General features: G+C 43.2%; 1 protein-coding gene across 4 annotated transcripts in view; it reads left to right on the plus strand.

Annotated features, from left to right (window-relative positions):
* Nucleotides 1-2,097: 2,097 nt before the first annotated feature.
* Nucleotides 2,098-24,783, plus strand: part of IARS1 (isoleucyl-tRNA synthetase 1) — a 95,315-nt gene continuing 72,629 nt past the window's right edge. Inside the window, exons 1-7 of one of the 4 annotated variants that reach the window (XM_083726719.1) lie at nucleotides 3,538-3,699; nucleotides 3,789-4,361; nucleotides 18,513-18,590; nucleotides 21,730-21,855; nucleotides 22,230-22,386; nucleotides 23,104-23,223; nucleotides 23,719-23,801. In XM_083726719.1, the coding sequence (XP_083582845.1) occupies nucleotides 21,737-21,855; nucleotides 22,230-22,386; nucleotides 23,104-23,223; nucleotides 23,719-23,801 (479 nt within the window). In that variant the 5' untranslated portion in view covers nucleotides 3,538-3,699; nucleotides 3,789-4,361; nucleotides 18,513-18,590; nucleotides 21,730-21,736. Of the gene's footprint in view, nucleotides 2,199-3,537; nucleotides 3,700-3,788; nucleotides 4,362-14,798; nucleotides 14,967-18,512; nucleotides 18,591-21,729; nucleotides 21,856-22,229; nucleotides 22,387-23,103; nucleotides 23,224-23,718; nucleotides 23,802-24,783 lie in introns of those variants that run through there. The other 3 variants (XM_083726720.1, XM_083726718.1, XM_083726717.1) reach the window with 3 other exon arrangements.

The raw sequence follows: 24,783 nt of genomic DNA on the forward strand, positions 1-24,783 counted from the left end.
GGTTAAGAACTTAATTCGTTCCGGAGGTCCCTTCTTAACCTGAAACTGTTCTTAACCTGAAGCACCACTTTAGCTAATTGGGGCCTCCTGTTGCTGCTGCACGATTTCTGTTCTCATCCTGAAGCAAAGTTCTTAACCCGAGGTACTGTTTCTGGGTTAGCGGAGTCTGTAACCTGAAGCGTATGTAAGCTGAAGCATATGTAACCCGAGGTACCACTGTATTTCAATTTTGAATTGTATTGCTTCTTCTCCAGTAGAGGATATTTGTTGTGGGATAGGGTGTGCACTTTCGTAAAGGTGGCTGTGTTCCTTTATTCCCTGCGGGCTCTCAAATCCCTCCCACCACCTTTGTTCCTCACTCTTGCCTACTGCCTTGTTGAGTCAGTCGTAATCCTGGCTTACTTGTATTCCTTTCCTCACACTGTGCCACCAACATGCAAACCACACTTTGGGTGTCTCCTGTTGTAATGTTTAGCTTCTAAGATGCAGGCAGTCAAGCTGGTCTATATACCTCTTTGACACTTTTTTATTTTTAATGGTGGAGTGGGCACTTGTGCTACTTCCCTCCTATTATGACAGCCCAGGAATTTAATGATGTCTCTTATTTAAAGATCTGCCCAGTATTCAGCACAGAACAGCAGAAAAATAAGTTTACCTAATTTTGGAACTGCCTCTTTCACAGAATGAGCACTGTCAGGCTTGCAGATCCCCTTCCCTCCTTCCACAACACTGGCTTGGTCTTCCCCTCTCCCATTGCATCTTCCCACCTCCCACAGAGAAAGAGGTGAAAAACCCCCACAAGAAGTCACATCTCATTTCCTTTTATTATAAAAAGTGTACTTCATTTACAGCCATAATCATAGAATTTTGCATATCAATTGGCCTGGCCCCATTTGACAAAAACGCAAAGGGGTAACAGGGAAGAGTTTTGTTTTGTTTTTTAAAAATGCCCCAATACAGAGCGTCTTTCTCTTTTAACTCCCTTCTCCATCCATCCCCCAAATTAACTGGGAGTTGAAGGCATTTGGGATGTAGCTGCATTCTTCCTGATTATGCCATCATAAAAAAAAATACACAAATGTTAGAGAACACAATGCGTCTTACATAAATGCTGTTATCTCTTTTGACCACATAAATATTTTGTTCTTTGAATCTGAGCAGCTTCTCTGAGCATATTCCATAAAAATGACAAATTCAGCCAGAGCGCTTCCTTCCCCCTCCCCACCCCCAGTCAAAATCTAATTTTTTCCCTCCTCAGGGTCAGACAGACATATTTTGGCACCTGAGGTGAACCACAAAATGGTGCCCCTCACTTCGAGGGAAAAAGTGAGGGAACAGTAGGGGAATAAAGATCTACATCAGGATCTGCTGCCCCTGTGGATGCTGCTGCTTGAGGGAATTGCTTCACCTTGCCTCCTGGGGGGGTGGGGCTAGCCCTGCCTCTCCCAATGATAATCTTTAATAATAATGGTGTGTCCAGAGGGTCTTGTTAAAACCATTGACCAGAGATGTTGCAATTTCCTTGGGCAGGAAATAAAAATGAGGATCCAGTAGGATCTATGACAGACCGGAGTGTCACCACGCAGGGGACAGAGATGGCTATTTGCCCACATACATCAGGGGTAAGTGTGAGACACAAATTCAACAAATCCTACTATCTTCACAGGTTGCCACCTTAGCAAGTGTTTATCCACACTTTGTTGTGACTTGACCACTGGTCCGTTTTTTGGGGGGGACAGTCAAGAGATTGGGGAGTTTTCAATACACTGAAGCATACATTCATGCCACCACAACCCACCCCAGCTACCCAGGCGGTGTGGCTCCCGAGATCCACTCGGACAAACGGCGGTGAAAAAGACAACGTAACGAGATGACATTCAGCCCAGCCACAGAAAGAAAAGAAAAGCCCAGTCAGGTCAGGCGATGCTGCTACAAAACTCGTGAAAGTCCCTTTCCATGAAGATCTCGCTCTCGATGACATCGTCCTCGGAGGGGAAGTACTGCAAGCTCTCCTCTTGCAGCGCGCCCTCCAGGGATCCTCCGAAGAAGCGCAGCCCGGGCGCCTGCGGCGGGAGGTCGCCGTCGTCGGGGGGCGGCAGCAGCGCCGCCGCTGTCGTCGGGGCCCAGGCGGGCGAGGGCGACCCGTCGGCGCTCGGGCAGTCCATGAGCGCCCCGCGCGCGTTCTCCAGCACGCCCAGGTACGAGTCCATGTCGAGCGGGTCCATCTCGCAGTCCGAGCCTCCGCTCTCGGTGCCCACCGAGTCCGAGCGGAGGTGCATGAGCTGGTACTTCTCACGCATCAGGAACTGGTTGGTGTTGCGCGGCGCCCGCATGCCCGGCGCCCGCTTGCCCATCATGTTGACCGGGCGCAGAGACAGCAGCACCCGCGGCCGCGTGGGCCGGTAGCAGCGGGGCCAGACCTTGGCTTGCTGCTGCTGGTAATAGTGCTGGCGTCCGTGCGCCCTCGAGGAACTGGGGTTCCTGCCCCGCCTCCGGTGGTGCCAGCTGGGCCTGCCGCGGCCGAAGACCCTCCGCGGCTGCCCCCTCTCCTTCAGCGGCTGCAAGCGGGAGAACGCCCCTTCCGGCACCTCTTCGCCTCTCCCGGCCTGGGGGGGATCCCAGCAGCGGACCCCCTTGCCGCACATCAGCAGCTCTTGCCGTCTCAGCATAGCAAAGGACACTCCTCTCGCATACTCCCGGGGCAGCTGCCAAGCAACCCCCCCCCCCTCCAAAAGCAGCAGCCCTCCTCGCCTCCTTTCCCCCCTCTCTCTTCTTCCTTCTCGGGTCGGTTTCTGCAGGCGCCCTTCAAAGCTCCAGATCCCCCACACTGGGCTCTCCTCGCCTAGCTTCTACCTTTTCACAATCCGCTCCGTTTTTTTCTTCACCAGAGCCTTTTTGCAGCGCATAGCCCGGCCGAGAGGCTGCAGGCTGAGGGGCAGCTTGACCACCTCGAAGGCTAGCTGCTGCTGCTGCTGCTCAGAGCTGCTAGGTGGGTCCGGGGGTGTTTTGCTCAAGTCCAAGACCCCCCTTTCTCTACAGGAACTGGATTTTGGTGCCTGAGACGGTGGGGAAAGGAGAGGGGGGGGTGAGGAGGAGTGAAGCGCCACTGGGCTGTGCCTACAAGTTCCGCTCAGCTCAAAGCGCTCAAAAAATAAAGCACATACCGAACTCTCCCTACTCGTTTCAGCCTCTGTGTGTTTGAACGCTTCGCCTCGCCCACTTATATATACAGTTTGGAACAATCCAATGGCAGCCACTGTAGGGGGGTGAGCCGTTTCCCACAATTATCTACACAAATATTCCCACAAATATTTCCAGAGCCTTAACTGGAGGGACACAAATAAAACGCAAAAATTAGACAATCTGAGGGGAGGAGGGAAGATGCTGCTGTGAGGTTCCTTTCCCCATTTTTTTTTTGGGGGGGGGGTGTTTGTATGAGGGTGTATATCTATATCTATGTTGGTTTGGTCCAAATCGCAAAGCAAGTAATTTTCTCCTGAGCTCCTATGCACAAACCGTACTTACGCTTGCGTTTTCTTCCGAGAGCCGCGTCTTCGAGGTCTCTTCCGTAAAGTGCTTAGCTGTCCGTAGAAGCGCGAGCGAGTGGGGTAGGCGCGTAAAATGGCTCAAAGTGGGTCGCTGAACCCGGCAGACGCGAAAGGAGTGTGGCGGCCGGAGAAAGTTCATGTCCGCATCTCGGTAGCGGAGAGATAGAGCTGTCAGAATGCAGTCTGTGGTTCCACTCCTAGGACGGAAGGCTGCAAAGCGCATTTTCAGTGACATTCAAGGCTCGCATAATATACATATATATATCTACAGTACTCAATTCCTTCTTAACTCTGATCAGTTTAACTCCTTCTTGCCTCTTAGCCACCTCTCCACCACCCACCCAACCCCCATGTCAGCTGGCAGACGATTCCGCCATCCTGTCTCCTTGCCAGGGCAGAGAAAATGGTGGACTGTATTCCTTGAAGGTGGACATATTTGTTTGGACGTTTCCACTTGCACCCCGATTTAGAAGCAAACCCCTTTTAGTTCAGCGGAGCTCACAAGGAAACATGTTTAGGGAACATAGCTCTCTTTTCAGAAACATGAAGCAGCCCCGGCGGGGAAGCAGCTTCCACAGGTGCTTCCTGAAATACAGAGTGCTTCCCTCCCTCACCAATGAAACATTTTCTCATAAACTGTCTGGCTAAGACTGCAAACCTATGCGCACTTTCTAGAAGCGAGGGTAAAACTCACTGAACACAAGATATTTATTCTGCGTAAACAAGACGCTGAGATTGGACGGCACGGGTACATTTTCGGGGGCAGTTCAGTTTAAGAAAAGTGAGCAGTGCGGCTCATCTATCATTGCTAAGGTCAGGTTAATGTTACTTTTTAAGAATGCGCGTTGTTGTTCTTATTCTTAAAATGACTGCTATATAGTACAGTACTGTGTAGTAAATTCCTTGCAATGGCGGCGGGTGGCAAAGAGAAGCCGTGGAAGATGGTGTACTAGGAGGAAGAGGATGGGTCAAACGTTTCCCTATTTACAAGAGTGCAGCAGCGCCAGCACGAATCGAAGGGGACGCGCGCGCAGCCAGCTCTTCTGGCCTTGTTTATAATCGTCACGTGGAGCAGTTCTTGCACACACCCACCCCGAGAAGATGAGTAAACAAATAGAACTGTCTCACGAAGAGACTTCAAAAATAGGAGTTTACGCTTTGTTGTGTTCCTTTACTTATTTTCTCCCAGTTCAGCTTGGGTTTTTCAATGTGGATTTATTTTATTTTTTTGCAGATATTTCAGTGGGATGGGAGGGTCTTGATGATGATGATTTAGATTCACTACTTTTTGCTGGGTGCACTACTGCACACCTTGTTTCTTAATGGTAAACGACCACTATAAAATCTTGGGCTTTGCACTTATGGAAAGCAGGAGGACCATAATAGCTGCAGGGGATATGTGAGGATCTGGCTCACTATCCTAATTATTCATTCCCCCCCCCCCCGCGCCTTTTTTTTAAAAAAGGAAAACTATCCCATTACAAAATGATATATGGCAAAATGTGAAGTTTATATGCTACCCCCTGGCTCTCAGCCAAACTCTAGTTGTCTTAAATGTGCCTTAGGGCCCTTCCAGATATTTTTTTGTGTAGCTCTATAGCTTCTGGGTCCCCCCCCCCCACCTATCCCTATACTTCCACATGTCATGATCTTTCTATCGATATTCTGGAACACTGCATTCACCAAACCACTTTTAATTCAATTGCAAAATGATCTGGCATTTGTAAAATATCCAAAATAGTTCTGAAATGTTTGCATTGTGTGGAAGTTTTGTGCAATTGCCCACATTTTGCATGGCTGATTGGTGTGTGTAGTTTGAGCAGCTCTGTTTTGCCCCTTCCCCTCCATCAGACTTTTTGTGCAGGACGTTATATGTAGCTCAGACCAAAACAGTGAACTGGAGAAGTTATTGCTGTCTGATCTCCTCATCTCCGTCATGCTGGAATAGTAAGGATTAAACCCCACACCCCATCCACACTCATAACTCATTTACTGGTTGGAGGGGCAAATACGTTTACTTATAATTATCACGATTTGTAAGAGGTGGAATTATTACTTGTGTTGGTAGGTCAATACCGGGTTAGTGCAGGGAGGAGTGCAGGAGGAGCAGGGATCCCCCAAATCTTTGGGTGCCAGATTTTTCCTTCTAGTTTCTTGGGTGCTGCGGTTTAATCAGAGCTTTGACAATTAAGGTGAGCTGACAGGCTGAGCTTGTTTTGCTCCAAGATAGAGAGGCAGAGGGAGATGATGGCCCTGCCATTACCCCATCATAAAAGCCATCTAGAAGACAAAAGACCCTACAAGGGCAACATGAGTGTGATGTCACACAGGGAAAAAAATTGTCCTTTTACGCAGAGGATTTGGGGCAAGGTGTTCTGGGAACAAGGAGGAGGAATGTAGGCAAAACTCCATGTGGAGGAGGCTGCACTGTGAGACTGTAGGCGATGATTGGCTGCTGCTACTTTGGCCCCAAGCTTGCTGAAGCTGTGAGAGGAGCAATGAGGGACACTCTTTGAACATAATGTTCTGCACCCCCTCCATTGAAGGCTTCAAGTGTAAATACTGTATGTATGAATAAACCATATTTCTAAAAACTCTTCAGAATCCACTGTGCCTTGGTTTTCCAACAGAAACCCAACCTTGGGTGAGTGCCTGGAACCCCCTGGCATCCAGCTACTGCTCAGCAGAGATTGGCCGTGGTGTGCAGCTATGGGCTGGATTCCAGTAACTGGCCTGCACAATGACTTCCGTTAGTGTAATGGGACTTGCCCCCTCTCATACCTCCGTGCCCCCAATATATTGTCTCAGGGGTGTGCTTGAGAGAACCCTCAGAATATGCAGGAGAATGAGAGGGGAGAGAGTTGGTCAGGCAAGCAGAAATTCTTGTGCTTTCGGAAACTTTAGCATGATGTCAAATTCCTCCCTACATTTTCACAGGAGGCTACATGAATGGATTTTGCTTCACATTCCAGAGTCTTGCTAGTCCTCATATTGATGACAATAGAAGCATTTGTTTGTGTGTGTAATACACTGCTCAGTTGGCTGAGCAATGGCTGGGGTGTTTGTAATTATGTACCTGTATGATATATGGATATGCTTAACGTGATAAAATCCTATTTTGGGGCATTGGCTGGATTAGACAACCTCCTGATCCTCTCTTTTTCTCTTCCATGTGAATATTTCAAATGAAGTCACAGGGATAACTTATATCACCACAGGGAGTCCAAAATACATTCACCAGCTAAATAATTCTGAGAGGCCTAGGTTAAGACCAGGCATAGGCAAACTCCGGCCCTCCAGATGTTTGGGACTACAATTCCCATGATCCCTAGCTAACAGGACCAGTGGTCAGGGATGATGGGAATTGTAGTCCCAAACATCTGGAAGGCCAGAGTTTGCCTATGGCTGGTTAAGACGGTACCCTTAAAATATTTTTTCATGTGAGGAAAAAGTGTTTTGCCTGAGGCAAAACAGAAGGCAGTGTCAGGTATATAACTCAAGACATCTTGACTCACCCCACTGGTTCACATTGCCACCTCATCCTGTTTCTTCACCTGGTGAAGAACTACAAAAATGAACTACAATACAAAGCATGACTTATTACTAATCAGCCACCATTGACTAAAAAAAAGAAAGAACAATTTTCAGAGGAAAGGATCATCTGCTGAGAAGAGCCCGTCATTTGTCTAATCCAGGCATCCCCAACCTGCGGCCCTCCAGATGTTTTAGCCTACAACTCCCATGATCCCTAGCTAACAGGACCAGTGGTCAGGGATGATGGGAATTGTAGTCCAATATATCTGGAGGGCCGAAGGTTGGGGATGCCTGGTCTAATCTGTGGAGTGGCAGTAGAAAATGAGAATCAGAATTGTGCGGTAGTTTAGCATCTATTCAGATCTCTGATGAAAAGTATGTGTATTCATTTAGAATCAAAATGTGTCTGATGTACCAATTGCAATTAAATAAACCAAATGCTGTTGCTTATGGAACCAAAACAACCACAGCCACATACATGGAACCATGAGCAGCTAGCTGATTGTAACCACCTAGTTTGCAGAAGTGCACAACATCTTTGGAAGAAACCCTCAGGAGGGGATTGAAATGGATCATGGCTATTGATGTGTACACCACTTCCCAAATCAGTGGTGGGAGAGCACTGGATGTAGAGTACATGGGAGTGTGTACACAGCCTTGGTGCCATCTGAATGTAGGTTTTTGAATGGGAATCAAAACCAGTCTCAACTTTTAACTTGCAATATTAACAATGGAGCACATCGCAGGGCCACCATAAGCACCTTTCTCAACATTACCCTCCAACCTACAATCGGGGTATAACAGTGAATTATGCTGCAAGGCTGTTTGTAGACTACTCTCTACAATGTGTAGATAAAAGGACCTCTGCCTTTCAAGCCTTTTTCATGTCCTCTTTCCAACAGTCCACACATTCACTTAGCAGTCATATTTATAAATCAAGTGTGGGAAAGCCAAGTGATGCACATAGCTGTGTGCACCTAGATTTAGCCTGGGAAAGGCACTCTGCATACTCATATCCCTGCTTTGTTGTTTTGTAACCTCTGAGACAGACACCTGGCATTCAGCATTCCAGGGCTAAGCTTTGATGTCAGACCTGTAACTGTCATCTAAGCTATGAATAAACCATGTGTGTATTTTGTCACATGGAAAGTAGTGGGATGAGAAAAGGTGATGTCATTGCTTACCTTGTGAACGTATATTTGGATAGACTTTGTAACAGCTGCAGATCAAGAGGCACTGAAACCTCATAGTCATTCCCTAAGGTCAGGATAGCCAGTGTGGCATTCTCCAGATGTTGCAGGTCTACAACTCTTGTCATTCCTGACCATTACCCATGCTGGCTGGGGTTGATGCGTCTTGGAGTCCACCTGTCCTAAGAAGTGTCTATGTTAAAAATTCTGGGAAGCTTTTGGATCTTCAGACACCCTCCCAACCCACTCATTTTATCCTAAATATGCCAAGGGTACAATGCACTCTCATAAACCTCAAGCCTGCTATTTTCCCCCTGCTCACTCTTTTCTTTTCTTTTTTAAAAATCTGCCTGGACAAAGAAAATTAAATGAAAATCCACATTTAAATAGCATTCCTGGGGGAAAGCCTGGGCTTAATTTGGGGCAGGGTTCTATCAGGAAAACTGCTTCTTAATCTTAGAGTGGAGCCTGCAAAAATGTGAATAAAAAGGTGCATCTGAGCATGTTCAGAGAACCATTCCTTCCCGCTTGAGTAACCACACCCTGTGCCTAGTCTAATTACTCATGGCTGGCTTACCACATTTTAAAGTGAGTGAAACAGTGCACATTACCAACTACCGAGTTGGGAGCAAGGGCAATACAGTCTTGAGTCTAAGCCTCCTTAGCTGCCTCACTGTATATAGTCTGATTTAAGGAGTAGGTCTTCCAGGACTAATTACGTGACATATATTCAGTCTTTGGTGTCTCCCTTTCAACAAATTAATCACTGGGAGTGTTATTTTTCCATGAGACTTTCCAATCGACTGCAAAGTTATAAGGCTTAACATTAATATTGCTCACAGTACTTGAGACTTTAATGGAGAATGCAGAATCATCAGGCTCAGCTGATTTGGAGAAATTATCCTAGAGTACCTTACTATAGGAATTTAGGGAAACACTGTATTCATAATTGTCTGCTTTAGGGCTGGCTCATATGTCACCAATACTGGTAAGGCCCATATGATTCAGCTTGACTGCCTGAAGCAATGCATGTGTACTAAGCACTCTCCACCTATGCAGCTGTGACTTCCTAGTGCTGATTCTTGCAGCAGCAGAACATTTTTCATCCTCCATACAGGTAAGATCATGTCACATCCAAAAACAGCTATGCTCATCTGCTAAGATTCTCCATGTAACGGTGTACCCAAACAAATATAATTTGTTTTAAAACATTTAATCCGTGGTGTTTGACGACTTTCTTTGCTGCTATTGTGATAGTCATATTGACCCACATTGCCCTTTCCCTCCACTGGGAGTCCCTTGGGACTGCATGCCTTCAGGAGAGTGGTGGGTGCTGCTTGTAGTCTGAAACACAGAATAACTCTAACTTAAACATACCTGTTTGACGTTTATGGTTTGCACAGAATGTGAATCCTAGTTTGGTGTCACTTGCAGATTTGATGAGCATCCCCTCAGTGGCGTAGCGTGGGTTGTCAGCACCCGGGGCAAGGCAAGTAATTTGTGCCCCCTAACCCGTGGATTTGCGCCTCCTAACCCTAACCCCCAGATGTTGCGCCTGGTGCGGCCGGCCCCCCCTGCACCCCCCATGCTACGCCACAGCATCCGCTCAAGTCATCCAAAACATTTATAAAAAATGTTGAACAACAGGCCCCGGACAGAGCCCTGTGCCACCTCACTTATCAACTTTTTTTACAAAATGATGAGGAACCAATAGTGAACACTCTTTGGGTTCTATTAGTTAACCAGCTGCAAATCCACCTAACAGCAGTGCTTTTTTCTGGGGTGACTCAAAGTTACGCAGTACCGGTGTCTCCCCCCCCCAAATGTCAAAAGTGTGGCACTTACTGTAACAGCTTCATGGTGAGTTCTGGCACCTTTTGTTCTAAGAAAATGCACTGCCTAACAGTAACCTTGTCCAGCCCATATTTTGTGTCCTTGAATTCTGATGATTCTTCTTGGTTGTATGGAAAGAAGACAGAGGGGTGTGTGTGTCTGTAGAAACTAGACTATTATGTAAGCGCACATTTACATTAATACTGTTCCACACACTTCTGCCTCTTGCTCCACCCACCAATTGGCATGTGACTCCTGTGGGATAAATCAGCCTCATATAACCAAATGCTTAATTCTAATGAATGCATAAAGTGGTTAAGACCATAGAGTAAGCTGTCCTGCCAGGCTTAGCTAGGTCACACACCCTCATCTTGGGAGGTAGCATTACCAAAATCTTTGTTCTTTCTCTTCCACGATGTGAACCCTAACAGTAAGGAGGTCCACAATGCATGCTCCGAGCTTAGATTGCGTGGCATAAGCAAGCCATCTTTGTGTTTGATACAATTAATTTACCACTTTGGAACTAACCTATGTTTTGCTGCCTGTCTTTTCTTGCTGCTGTATGGAATAGCACATGAATCTGACATTTGAAAAGTTTGTAAGTAAACAATTTCTAACATACCAAATGTGTGGTCTCTTTCTATGCTAAGGGAAGTAGGGAACTTTGCAAGCAACATAGGAGGGCTATTTTAAAGGTATAACAGTCTATATTTCCACACTTTACTTTGCTGCATGTTTTGTGATTTTAAATCTCTGCTGGGGCTCTCACCCCTGGCCTATCCAAATCATCAGTGTTTTTCACTAACTTTGAAATATTTATGAAAACAGATTTTAATAACTGAATCCAGAACTTGGATATATATGAATATATGAAAAGTCCTTCTCAAGCAGATGTCTATAGGACTCTATAACAGTACAGTATTGAATGACTACCGAGTGAGGGGAAATATTGCCCTCTAGTGGTCTTTCACTCAAAGCTGATTGGCATGGCATTAAGGTACAGTACCAAGGTGTGTTTGAAAGCATAGAGTGAAGCTGTAAATGTATGCATGTTTTAACTCTGTTGTATAGCTGTGCTGTAAAATGCTTTACAAATCTCTGCGAGTGCTGCATTAATGAACATAAGTGCTGGTATTTTATTAAGAGATACCCTGTCCTCAGGTTTTCTGCATAGCCTCACTTCTAGAACTTGGGCAGTTACAGATTTAGTGCATGCCATCTCCAGACTATTGTATTTTGCTTTCGGTGTATGATCAGCATCTTCAATTCCTTCTTGTTAAATGACAGAAGAAATATTTTCATAACAAACCACAGGATTTTGTTGGAATTAAGATAACTACACCCTAGGTATGGAGGAACCAGAAACAGAAAGGAGGCAATGTTTTTATTTGCCCGTTTAGCTGTTAGAGAACTAGGTGAATATTTTCAAACCCTATGGGACTCTCACTTCCAGAGCCAAGACTGATGGAACCAGATACCTTGATGAAGTATGGTATGTTTGCACCTTACTTTTAAAATTACTGTACTTTACTACTGACATTAATGTGAGGGGTAAAGAACTGCACTTCTTACTCTCCCCTGAAATTATAGTAGTAACAGAAGCCATTGTACTATAGAAGGCAAAATTCTGGACCTTGGTCCAAAATGCCTTGTGTTCCTCATTTGTGAAATGCACTGCTTAAGCCTAAACTGCCTGTCAGGTTTACTTTAAAGGTAAAGTTAGATAATCCCATCTTCTAAGGAATACTGGATTATTTTCATTTAAAATTGAAGAATTTATGGAGGTTGAAGTATGTAGTAGATACTGTTGTGCCTTTTTGCTTTGATATAGGCTGAGAAAAATAGTGGCACTCTTAATATTCCTTTGCATTAATTATGTCACTGCTGCTTTTGAAAGTAGACACTTTACCCCGAGGAGCTGCCAATGTGTTGTGAGCTCCAACTGTCACAATTCCTGACAACTGGCATAGTTGGCTGGGGCTGCTGTTATAGCTGGCAACATTATGCAGGGCACTGCAATGCCTATTCTTCATTTACCCCAACTATTTCCTCCTAGGAAGGCAGAAATAGCTACACAATACTTTACCTGCTTTACCTCAGCAATTGTTCCCCAGAAAAACTAATGTAGTTCCAAAGTGGTTCACTCCCTTTTAGGCAGTATAGGGAAAACAGCAGCGAACCCTGAAAGATAATCTAGAAATAAGTAAACACTGAACACTGATGAAGCTTGAGCCAGAAGGATTGTTCCTTGATTACTTACAGCAGCAAAATGCTGCTGTGAACACACCCTAGATTACAAACAGGCCATGCTAGTGTTCAAATTACATAAAAGACAAAACAGCAAAGGAAACACGTTGATGGAAATTTAATATCAGTGATAAAAAGAAAAGAATAAATAATGTTTGTACATCTCTGCCTATTTTTTTTTTTTTGCCTATAGACAGCATCTGTTTCTCCATATAAATTTTCAGTATTAGTTCTCTCCACATCCCCGCCCTGATGAATCACAATGTAGGCAGCCGCTAGCCTCTATTAATCTCCTCACTCCATTCCAACCAGCACTTTGAACTGAGCACAGAAACCAATTGGCAGTCTGTACAGTTGAGGTTGGATTGGTGTTACATGCTCAAACTGTCTTGACCTTGTGAGCAACCTGGCCACTGCCTTTTGCGCCAGCGGAAGTTTCTGAACCATATTCGGACACAGCTCCACATATAACGTGCTGCAGTAATCTAACCTAGAGGTTACCAAAGAATAGGCAACAGAAGTCAGGCTATGCCCATCCAGATAGGGGCACAGCTGGGCCACCAACCAATCTGATGGAAAGAAGTCCGTTCCACAGGCCCATCTGAGCCTCAAGCGACAGCAATGGATCCAGAAGTACACAATCCTTCAAAGGCAGTATAACCCCATCAAGAGCGGGCAACCTCCCATCCATCTGGTCTAGGGAACCACCCACTAACAGTGCCTTGCTTCAGTAATGGAGAGCCAATAAACTGAAGTTCAAAGTTCAAGATTGAACTTCAGTTTATTGGCTCTCCAGTGCAGATGTAAAGAAGTAGAACTTTCTGTTTTCAGCATATTGCCGACAATGTTCTCAAAATTCATGGGTTACCCTATTCAGTGGTTTCGTGTAGATGTTGAACAGCACTGGAGATAAAATCAGACCCTGAGGAACCCCACAAAGAAGGCTCCATGGGGCCGAAGAGCACTCTCCAAGCATCACTCTCTGGAAACAACCATCCAAGTAGGACCGGGACCACCACAAAGTGGTGCCACCCACCCACAACTCAGTTATATATAAGAAATTTATATATAAGAAAGCATACTGTTATATATAAGAAAGTATACTTTCTTACAGCTCACTTAACAACACAGCAAGAGGTCATTTTGAAATCCAGAGATTTTAAACTGCAACAGAGGAGGAAGACTGCAATGCAAACTACTGACATTGCAATTGATCAGTTCTATATCAGTTATGGACTGAATCAGCGGAGAGAATTTTCAAATCACACTTCATATGTTGATTGGCTTACAATTGCCACAATTTATTTCTTTTTATTTTTAAAAAATTAATTTCTATATAGAAACAATCCATTACACTTATTCCCGTTACCCCATAAAAAACCCTAAGTAGGTCCACTTGTTATTAGTAATAACAAAACTTTAATTCAGTAGCTGCCAATTTAAAAAGTGTCGTTTCACATAATTTCTGTATTCTTATTCAACAACTTTTAAAAAAACAAATGTTAATGTTTTCTTCTTTGGTGATCACTTGTAGCCGAGTAAGATTGTCTTCCATAAACACGGTATTAAAAGTGAGTCGAAGTGACTGTGGAGGCCAATTCTGGATCCACATGTCCTTCCACAGTGGGGCCATAGGTTTCTGAACGGGAGTTGATTATGGTGAGGGGCTGCCAAACAAACCTTCCTCTTAGAGCGTTTTCGCCCTGAATTCGAGCGTCTTCAAAACCCATGGGCGTAGCCAGGAGGATTTTTTTGGGGGGGGGCAGGCCTTTTGTTAGGGGAGGCAGAACCTCAGTTTCCTATTTATTTTATTTTTATTGATTTATGGGGGCGGGCAGCTGCCCGTCCTTGCCCCCCCCCTCACTTGACTACGTCCATCACTGTTGTAAAGATTTTATGAAACAATGTGTAGGTGCAGTCCATTCGTAATCTCATAATTCGTATTATCAGTTTGCATTTTTCTGTTGTGAACATGCCCTAGGATCTTCCAGTGAGGGGCGGTATACAAATTTAATAGATAGATAGATAGATAGATAGATAGATAGATAGATAGCAGTATTATTTGCAATAGATATCTAATGCATCCTCGCCATCCATGTCTTGCATAAAACAATCAGGGCTGACGACTGAGAGCCTCGCAGGGCGCTGCGGCTATGAAAGCAGCCCCAGGCTGCACTGAGAGCCAGTCCTTCACAGACATTCAAGGTCCTTCTTTTAAGCACTCCCCCACCCCCACCCCCGAGAGTGAGCGCGGCGCGGCTTCGCTCCACTCGCCCTCCGCCTGCCCTTCGCAAGCCAAGTAGGACGTGCGCGCCCTTCTACCCTTTCTTATCTCTACCATTCAGCCGCTACACGCCTCCCTTCCCCTTCCCCCGAAACCTCGGCCAGGATTTATGGTTGCCCGGAAACCCTCTGGCCCAATGGGAGGCCGCCTTATTTGCAGCCTGTGCACGGAGCGCTCTGAGAGGCTGTTGCGAGTGGGCGTGCGGCGCCTTGCTCTTGCCCCTCCTCCTCCCTCTAAACTTCCTGTCATGCTTTCCTTCAGGTTGCATCATTTCTAGCCGGTTGGCTGCTGGGCCTACAGCCGGGTGAGTCCGTTGAGCTGGAAGGGCAGGTGCGTTTCGAGGGGGGGGGGGGGAGCGGGGTGCGAGGTGGGGGTGGGGGTAGTAGGGAAGAAGGGGGCTTGTCCCTCGCACTTCCCGCCCTACCTGCCGCTGTTAGTGAGCCTGGCTCAGTGGCTCCCCGCCGCTCCCGGGGCTGACAGCTGTGGGTGTGATTCTGCCGAGGGCGGGGAGCGAGTGAGAGTTTCTAAAAAAGCCCCCGATATTTCCTGCCTCAGGAGACTTTGAGGAAGGACTGAGCCCAATCTTGGGTGGTCACTATTTAATCTCATGTTTTAAGGGAGCAACACTAGAGGCTGATTCCCCATGTTAAAAAGTACTGTAGTATCTCATCGCCAGCAAATTTGCCGAATAAACGCTGGTGTACTTTTAAAAAGCTTTCGTCTTCTTGTGTTCCTCACGTGGCTTAATTTTGCTTTTTCCTTAAAGAAATGTTATGTTTTTAAAGTTCTTGATATTAAGGTTCAAAATGGAGCTCTTGGGCTTAAGTTGATCCTTGGCCTAAGCATTCATTCATTCGTTGATTGTGTGTGTGTGTGTGTGTGGGCTCCTCCCTTTCCCAGGTTTATGAAGTTTAAAATGAACTTAAGGATGACTAGAAATGCTTTGCTCAAATTTCCCCTCTCCCCACAGTAGCTTTCCCTTAAGGGTTGCTCTTCATAGTCTCCTAACAAGAAGATACTCATTAGGAGGAAAGAGATGGGTATGTATGTATGTATCCATCCATGAGAGTGAGGTGTATGTGTAACAATTCACCTTTATGTAGTTCTTCAGAGTCTTCAAAGCCCATTGCATACACTGTCTTAGTAATTATAGCAATGCTAGAAGAGAGAGTAATATAAAATTCATAGTTCAGGTGGAAGGAGAATGGGGCAGAGGGAGTGGTTTTTCAGATGCTTTTTAAAGAACTCATACCATCTGTATGTGTAGAGTCTAGACTTAAACCTGCTCTTTTAGCTCTTACTTCCAGTCAATGAAAGGCCTGTCACCTCTGTTAATTGAATCCTAAAAGTATAGCTATCCAGTAAAAGTAGAAAATATACTATAATCAAATGGTACTAGCAGCATGAAATACTTGGAAGCCTTACATTTGTACCAAAGCAAAAATCTATTTTTGAGTATAGACACAAGCCTGACTTCATAGTAAATGAGCAAAACTACAGAGATTCACTATCCGGATGAGAACAGGGAGGCAACAGAATTAATAAGTAGTTCATGTCTTTGTTTTTGTTGCCATTTTGTGAGACAACGGGGTGTGCCTCCAGAGGTGAAACCAAACCATTGGAGAATCGCAGCACCTTCTGTGACTGCAGAGACCAGTAACTTGTAATTGCTGCCTCTTGTGTTATTTCACAAGCCTGAGCAGTGTGTATGGAGGTCCCAAGCTGCCCAGACAACAAGACCCCCCTGCTTGGCCTCACTGATGTGGTCCAAAGGAAAGCAGAACAATAGATTTGGTACCTGCTTGGCTGTAGGAGTTGCCAGAAGGACGTGTACAAGACAGTATTCAATCGTCTTAGGGACTCCACTCTGAATTTGTGTAGTGTTTACTCCTTAGCGTTTTTTTCTCCCCAGAGATATCCCACAAGGCAGTGGAGGTTTAGGATCAGCGTTTTCCTTCTCCTAGATGGGCTACCTTACCAGGTTGATGAGCCCCATCTGCCTCTCACTTCACTCTACAGCATGTGCAGAAATCACTTTCTTGGCTGTTGGACCCATTATTTGCCTCATCCACTCAATCCACCAGAGCCTGTCTTCACATGCAGGGGAAGTTCTTAACTCACTGAGGGTTTGAGACCCATCAGCTACCCTCACCTGGTTTAGCCAGCCAGCCAATGCTATTTCTTGGGATGTGGCTGCTGTCGGATGCTGACAGCTTCTGGGAGCCACAGGTGAGAGCTGAGTGCAGGGTGGGACTAATGATTGACAAGCTACCCCAGAAAGAGCATGCACAATGTGTTCCCCACCAGAGGTACTTCCCTCCCCTAACACCCTATACACCCCAGTTGATGTCTGTTACTTAGCTTAAGGTCTGTTACTTGATAAGTTGTCCACACAACTGCCTACTTCTGACTGATTATCTGTTCATAACTCGTGTGATAATTGCATCATGATGGCAGAGCTTCAGCCAGGGAGACAATATGTGCATCTTGTTGGATATCTGCCTTCTTTGTCTCCTGCGTATGCTTTCAGGTATTTATTCCCTGGCAGTGTGGGTGTAACTTAGTAGAAAATTTGTCAATATTGAATTACAGTTGCATCACATTAATAGCCAGCCGGTATTTGTGTTAATCACCAACTCATCCCCTCCCCTTTCCTCCTCTGAATCCACTGCCTTGTACAGAGAATTTGATAGAGGGGTGGAGTCAGTCTTTTATTTTATGCTGAGATGGGGAACATGCAGAATCTGGGTCAGTGCCTTGCTGCATCTGCCTGTCCAGCAGAAATTGAGCGACCCCTTTCCCCAAGTTTCCAAGGACTTGGAAGAGTAGTATGGTTGGTCTCTTGTATCCATCATGGTGAAAGTCTCCTATTTCTCTGAGGTCTTTGCTATATGCAGAGAAATCTGAGAGGGGGATGCCTTTTTGCCTCATCTTGAAGTGAGCAGGCGTGGGCTTACAGATGATTGAGATTTGTGGAGTCATGTTAGTGTGGATGGAATTATGTCCAGGACCACCATGGCTGTACCTTGGTATTTCTTCATAAACTCTTCAGCTTATTAAATTCCTTCTGTTTCCGCATCAGCATGAAAGTGGGTGGTGATACCAATGCTGCATGATGGAATTACATCATGCTGCTATTTGAGTAGATAAAACAGCTGGAGTTCCTCACTGATTTGGCTTTTGCTGCACCTCCACTTGCGAGCATCTCCACATCTATAACCAGGCTCTATTCCCAATTGCAAAACACTTCAAACTTCATCTTCATTCATCTGTTGCTTATTTTACAGCTACGTTGGCAATACAGTGATCACATTTATCAATGCAATCTTCCTGGCAATTGAAATACTTCCACAAGATCGCTCATTAAAACAAATATGATTTTGTGGAAATATGAGACATCCAAGAAGCTGTGCGTTGTTTGCGCTGTTTCATATTTCACATTTTAGTGGAAAACCTAACAAGTTGTGTTTTGTTACTTTTTGGTGATGGATAAATGCCAGGAGGCGTTCCTAAATGTGTGTGCTTGGAATAGCTGGCTGCAGTGGATATCCTATGATGCAGTTCTGAGGCATAGTTTAGTATGCCCCCCATTCATGAACATGTATGAAACTTTTTAAAGTTTGGGCAGGTGGATTTAAAGAACATAGTGTACAAATATAATTTTTCAGTTTTCAGAGGTTAGCTGTTTCTGATGCCTATCTCCTGGGCTTTTGTCATCCATCCATGTAGTATATATCTAGTATTTCTGACTAGGACTTTTGTCTCTACCTGCAGAAGTGTCCATAGGAATAGTTCCAGCTTTTGATAGATTTGTTGGGTGAATCCTGCCTACAACTTAGAAATTACACTCATTAATAACTTCTTTGTTTCCTGTAGGTTTGAAGGCCACTGTCCTATTGATAGGATCCCTCATACCACGCCCTTTCCCACTGGATGTTCTTCTCTTTAAAAGTAGTGAGTAACATAGCATTTTCAAAAAAATGTTGAATTGCTTTATTATATGCACGGATACATTACTGCAAAGTTCTGAGATGTGTATGTATATGCAGAGAGACTAAAATAAATCTGACCTGATGGAACCTTCCCACTGACAAAGAAGTTTATAAGGTTGTTAAAAAGGAGCCATTTGGAATGATCATGCTTTACTGCTAAAAGATTGCTTGAAGATTAAAAAGTCCTTTTACATCAAATGAAACACTTTGTGGCATCATGTGAAAGTGGTTTAAAGTGATGTGAATCCGTTCTTCATCCTTTAGTTCTTCATCCTCCCCCCACCCCCAAACCCTGTCCTGCCCATCGAAGAGTGCAGATCTTTAATAAGAATCGAACAATTAGAATCTTTTCTATGCACACATATCTGGGAATCAATTTATTTTTATTTGGTTGATAAATCATTTGCGTCTTTCTTTTCAATCTGAAGGCTTTCAGAATAACTTACAATTCTGAAAAAAGAGACAATGCACCCACTTTTGTAAATCAAGAAAATCTTTAATCAATATTATTTGTAAAAAAATGAAAAACAAATAATAACTTACAATTAAAACATAACATCAGTAATAACGTTACAATATCTGGATCATTAAAAAAAACAAAGCTCCAATGAAATTCATCTAAACAGATCTAAAACAATTGCCACTGAAAGGCCCAGGCAAATAAAATAATTATTTACCGGGCAATGAAATTACATTATGGTTGGTGTCAGGCAAGCCTACTTGGGGAGCATTCTGCAGCTGGGGTGCAACAATAACCACCAACCATCTTCACTCATGACATCTGAGGAACTCTGAGAAGGGCCACTGTGGAGGTTGTTAGAACATGCTCAGATTCATGCAGGAGCCAGTGGGACTTCCTTTTGAGGAATTCTGCACAGGCCTATGCTTTAAAAGGTAGCATGCTGTGGTATACTTTTAAATATGTGCCCTGTGGTTGCTGGACACTGTTATCTCCATACAGTGCTGCAGTTAGTAGAAGAGGGCAAAAAATAATACTCTGACTTACGCATGGAGTCTGATACTTTAGCAGCCTCCATAGCCCTGTCATTGTTACATTGTATAGGTATTGTAAGCAGAATCTAGCATTATGAATGTTGAATACTGTATATAGAATTGCCTACTGACTGGGTGGATAAAAAATAAATGATTTTTTAAAAAATCAGATTTTTTAAATGTTAAATTGAATTTTTTTGATTTAAATTGGATTTTTAAAATAAAATGCTTTTGGAGGAAAAATCTTTCTAAAGATAGTATTCTATTTAAGTTACATTATAGTCCAAAGGCTATTCACCAGGAAATAAGGATTTGTTTTAAGTTTTTCATGTGTGCTGAAACTCAGTCTAAGTTTTTTTTTAAATGACCATTTAAACACATCGGTTAACAAACATGGATACATATGCTATAATGTTACTGTTTTAGTTAAATAAATTGTTTAAATTGTTATTAAGGAAATGATTATTTTTCTCCTTCCAATAAAGTACAGCAGAAAAGTTGTCCAAATATAAACTGTTAACTTATTAAACCTCACAATAATATCACAATTATTGTGATATTATCTGTCTATGTATTTCTAATAGTATAACCAAATCAGTAATTTGTGATATACAGTAACAGGAAAAACTACTCTGAAAATTTATTTTTCCAATAACGAAACCTTCATCTGGTTGTAAATATTAAGATTATACCAGCCAGAATGAGTCTTTCTGTAAAAAAATATATGATTTAAATCAAGTCTTACTGACTAGTGATTTAAATCAAATCCACCCTGCTTACTGGAATATCTAATTTATTTTAAAAGACAAATCTAACCTGATCTGGTAAGCAGCATAGGGACATTGAGGGACAAATCAAACAATTGCGACAGAGGGGCAGTAGATGGGGGCATATAGAGAGTTGCATTTAAATCTATGCCTTGATTGTTCACTATCCACATCATGTGTGCACCTGCAAAGCTAGGATGACCTCTACTTTTTATTCTCTCAAGCTTGGTAAATTCCTTTGCTCATTAGACTTTTGTCAGATGCTGTTACATCCTTCACTCCTTATGAGGTTGTAATCTAAGTTTCCTTACTAAGGAATAAGTGAGTATAGTGAACACTGATTGAGTGAACATTGAACACAGTGTTTGTGTTAATCGTTCTGTTAGTGCAAACATTTCTGCTTGCCAGATGGAACAGTCTCTCATCTCTTTCTCCCATGCACTGTTCTGCAGGTTATTCTGGCCGTTCGCTGTGGATCTGCTGGAAATTTAAGAGTTGCTGGGGGGAGTCCCATTGTGCTAGTGGGAGTCCTTGTGCTACCTTCCAGTAGTGCACTGGGTTAGTTGAATCTGGCCCAGTGGCTGCATTCATATATAGCATTAAACTGTGGTTTCATGTTATGTGCACTAGCAGGAAGAAGTCCATGTTTCTTCTCCCTGCTCTTCCTGGGAGGGATGAAGGAAGACTTCAGTAGAGTTTAGTTTCACTTTCCGTGAAACTTGGCTAACTGTTATGTTCAAACCAGATATTGTGGTTTAACCAGAGTTTGCTTGATCTCTGGCTCATATATCACAAGAAACCAGGTTTCTTCAGGGGAAACTCAGCTGCAGCTTAGGTCTTGGCCCTGTAGGAGAAGCAGATGTTTAAACCCAAGCAAGACTCATGGCTTCTTGTTGTTCATGTACATAGAGCATGTAGCATTATGTGCCCACTGAATCAATGGGACTTATTTCTGCTTCAACACTTATAGGATTGCCCTGCAAATAGGAGTCCGAAAAATGTGGTACAAGTAGAGAAAACTACTTTTAAATGGCCTTTTGAATTCTTATCAAGGTACAGGCAACACCCCGTTTGTGCAGAGCTTGCTTTCTGGATCAATGTGTGTGTTAGTGGTCGCACATAAGCCTATTCCCCCCGCCCTGGGACCAAAAGCAGCAGGTGCGTCAGCGGTCACACGGGCCTTGGTCATGCGCAAAATGATCATTCCCTGGATGTGTTGGAATGTAGCATTCCAATCCTGACTTCTCAACAAAGTTGCTATATGAAATGATACATTGCTGTGTAACATGGTCTCTGGGGGAAAATTGGTCTTAGCTTTGTGTATTACCTTGTTTCATGTAGGAAAATCATGGTTCAGCAAGTTGCAGAAAACATAAACTTTCCACAGGAGGAAGAGAAAATATTGCAGCTTTGGAGCAAACTTAATTGCTTTCAAGAATGCCTAAAACAGTCAAAAAATAGACCGAGGTAAGATATATTTTCCAAGTTTGCTCTTCAATGTTCCTGCAAATGGGCAACAACTGGTTTTTGTTTTGCTTTGAAGTCTGAGATGAATCAAACTTTGGAGAAAGATCTATGTTAATGCAGGGCAATAGCTGATTGATCATTTGACTCATGTAATCCTAAGAGTAAAAATATGCATACTTGCATAAAACATGGCATTTTGAAAACTTCTATAAATGATCTAGTTCACTGCTCACTTGACTTATGAAGTGTTATAACTTGAGAACTATACAAGATAAAGCTGTTTATTCTTTTTCCTGTGTAAGAGAGATTTTTGTTTCTTAATGTGTCTGGTTTATTTGCTTAATCTGTGTTTTTAATTTTTTTAAAAAACATAGGTTTACATTTTATGATGGGCCTCCATTTGCCACAGGACTTCCTCATTATGGACACATACTTGCAGGAACCATCAAAGACATAGTAACTAGATTTGCTCATCAGAGTGGATTTCATGTGGACAGAAGATTTGGTTGGGATTGCCATGGTTTGCCAGTGGTATGTTGAATGTTTTCTCTTGTGTCTTCTCTAGATATAGTTGTTAGTACTTCATTCCTAACCTTTTGCTGTCCTGATGGAGAACTCCATATAAGGTTTTGTTTTTTTACGTTCACAAAGGCTCATTTTTTACTTTGATATTGCTTCAGTCATAGACAGAATTCAAAGACATGTTTTTGATCATTGTTTTATTTGTTGGAAATAAAAAAATAATTCTCATTTTCTTTTTTTATGAGCTTATTTTTTGAATTCCTTCATGAATAGTCTTCCTAAATTCTTAAATATGTCCTGTTCATTGATCAGGATTTCAGAGTTATCCTGGGATCATGTGTATACCATGGAGTTAATTTTAAAGTAATAGTTTTAAAATATTAGGTTCATGTTTAGTAAATTTGAGTACTGGTAAGCGACTTACACTTAAGATGTAAAAAGTAAATTACAATGCCAGGGCACAGCTGAGACCTGGTTTTTATTGCAATTTGCAATTCAGCATCATGGTTTTTGGGTTGTGAAATCAAATATTGCTGACTTTGAAGCTATTCCTGCTGTGTGAGACTTCTGCACTCAGAGGAGTTTTGCCTTATTGTTTGGCACAAAGCTATAGACCAAGTACCACAGATCCTCTTGGTTGACGAGCTTCAAAAAGTTCTCTGTTATAGTTAACAAAGCTACCGTAATACCAATGCAACCTATTCTGAGCATCATAATTCATTTCAGGAGTATGAAATTGATAAAACACTGGGCATCAAAGGACCAGAAGATGTTGCAAAAATGGGAATTGCAGAATACAACAAGAGTTGCAGAGGAATTGTGATGAGGTACTCCCAAGAATGGAAAGTAAGTGCAATATAGATATATGTTTACCCTCTTTCTCCAGAGCAATGGTTCCAAAGCATCAAACATGTTGGTATGCAGGTCCCCTTTCTTCCCCTTCATTCTGTATGCATGTACTTACTGACTGGGATTTGAAAAACTAGGTATGGCTAAGAGTTGAAGTGTAGTCTCTCTCTCAATATTATATCACAAATTACATTTAAAATTCTGTTTTGTTTCCACAGTGGGCCATGTGATTTGGTGGGATGCTGTTCAGAAAACACAAATGTGAAGCCCTATTGGGCACGCAGAACCTAATTGCATGATTTAAATCCTAGTTGTTAAAAATAGATCTGCCAATCTTTCTTGATGGATATTCTTGTTTAAAATTTGTTTCTTGAGGAAGGTGTATATCTTTTAGCAATCAAAGAAGTAAAGGGAAGTGGCCATGAACTATAACCATGAATAATTACAAGGTTCACTAAGCTGTTACAGAGACACAATTTAATGTATTTGCAGATCAGTGTTACAAGGCTTGGAAGGTGGATTGACTTTGACAATGACTATAAAACTTTGTATCCAGAGTTCATGGAGACTGTATGGTAAGTTTGCTTTGGTTTTCTCACTGTTTGCCATAAGCCCTGCCTCCCCTTCCACAGACTTATCTTCCCTGACAGGCTTTTTGCCAGTTGATTCAATTATTTGAGACTCCTGGCACCATGGAACTGGGTTTATTATAATTAATGGTGGTCTGTAATAATTTTTTAATGGCTTGTGGTTTTTTTTTACTGTTATGGAGGTCTTTTTAAAGATCTTGTAAGCTGACTTGGGCACTTCTTAAATAGAAAGGCAGAAAGTATGTGTAGGTTTTACGCTGTAAGGTTACTGAAATCTTTATTTTTGTTGAGATTGTCCTGGGCACTAGGAAACCAATTATGCTGCAGGTCAGGTGCTGTGATTTTGCTGATCCTATGAAAAGACAGTGCCCTGCTGTACTGCACCAGGTGAATGAAGCACTGTCATTTGATATTGTGTAGCCTTTTGGAGGTGCTGAGAAATGTAATGCTACATTCTGCTTATTAGAGGTTGAACAATAGAGCAGTGTAAAAACGGTCCTGATGTAGCAAAACATCTTTATGTGGTCTCTGTCACTGCTGGATAATGAGAACAGTGTGAAAGTGAAGTAGAAAGATGTCTGAATTCAATATCTGAACTTTTTATGTGTTTCAGGCAGTGTGTTAAATTCCTTTATGATTTGTACTAGGATACTGTTGCAGTTGACCTTGAATTTTTCCTCTGTGAGCCCCGCAGTGTGTAAGCATTATCTCTTTCCAAAGTCTCAATCTAGTTCAGAGTTTTGCTTCCAATTATGACCAGTGGGTTGATGCTGGGAGGCTTAGAAACAAGCAGAGCTTGAAGGCGGCAACCTCTACCTGTTGGTGGTCTGCAGCATCAGATCTTTGGAAGCACACTGCCTCTGAACTTGGAGGTTGCATTTTACTGTGACGGCTAATAGTTCTGAACTTGTGCTTTGGTGGAAGAACTTCCTCCTCTGCCCCTCCTCTGCATCTTCACCCTCCATGC

This window comes from Podarcis gaigeae, assembly GCF_964106915.1.
Source record: "Podarcis gaigeae genome assembly, chromosome: 2".
In the NCBI taxonomy this organism is placed as follows: Eukaryota; Metazoa; Chordata; class Lepidosauria; order Squamata; family Lacertidae; genus Podarcis; species Podarcis gaigeae.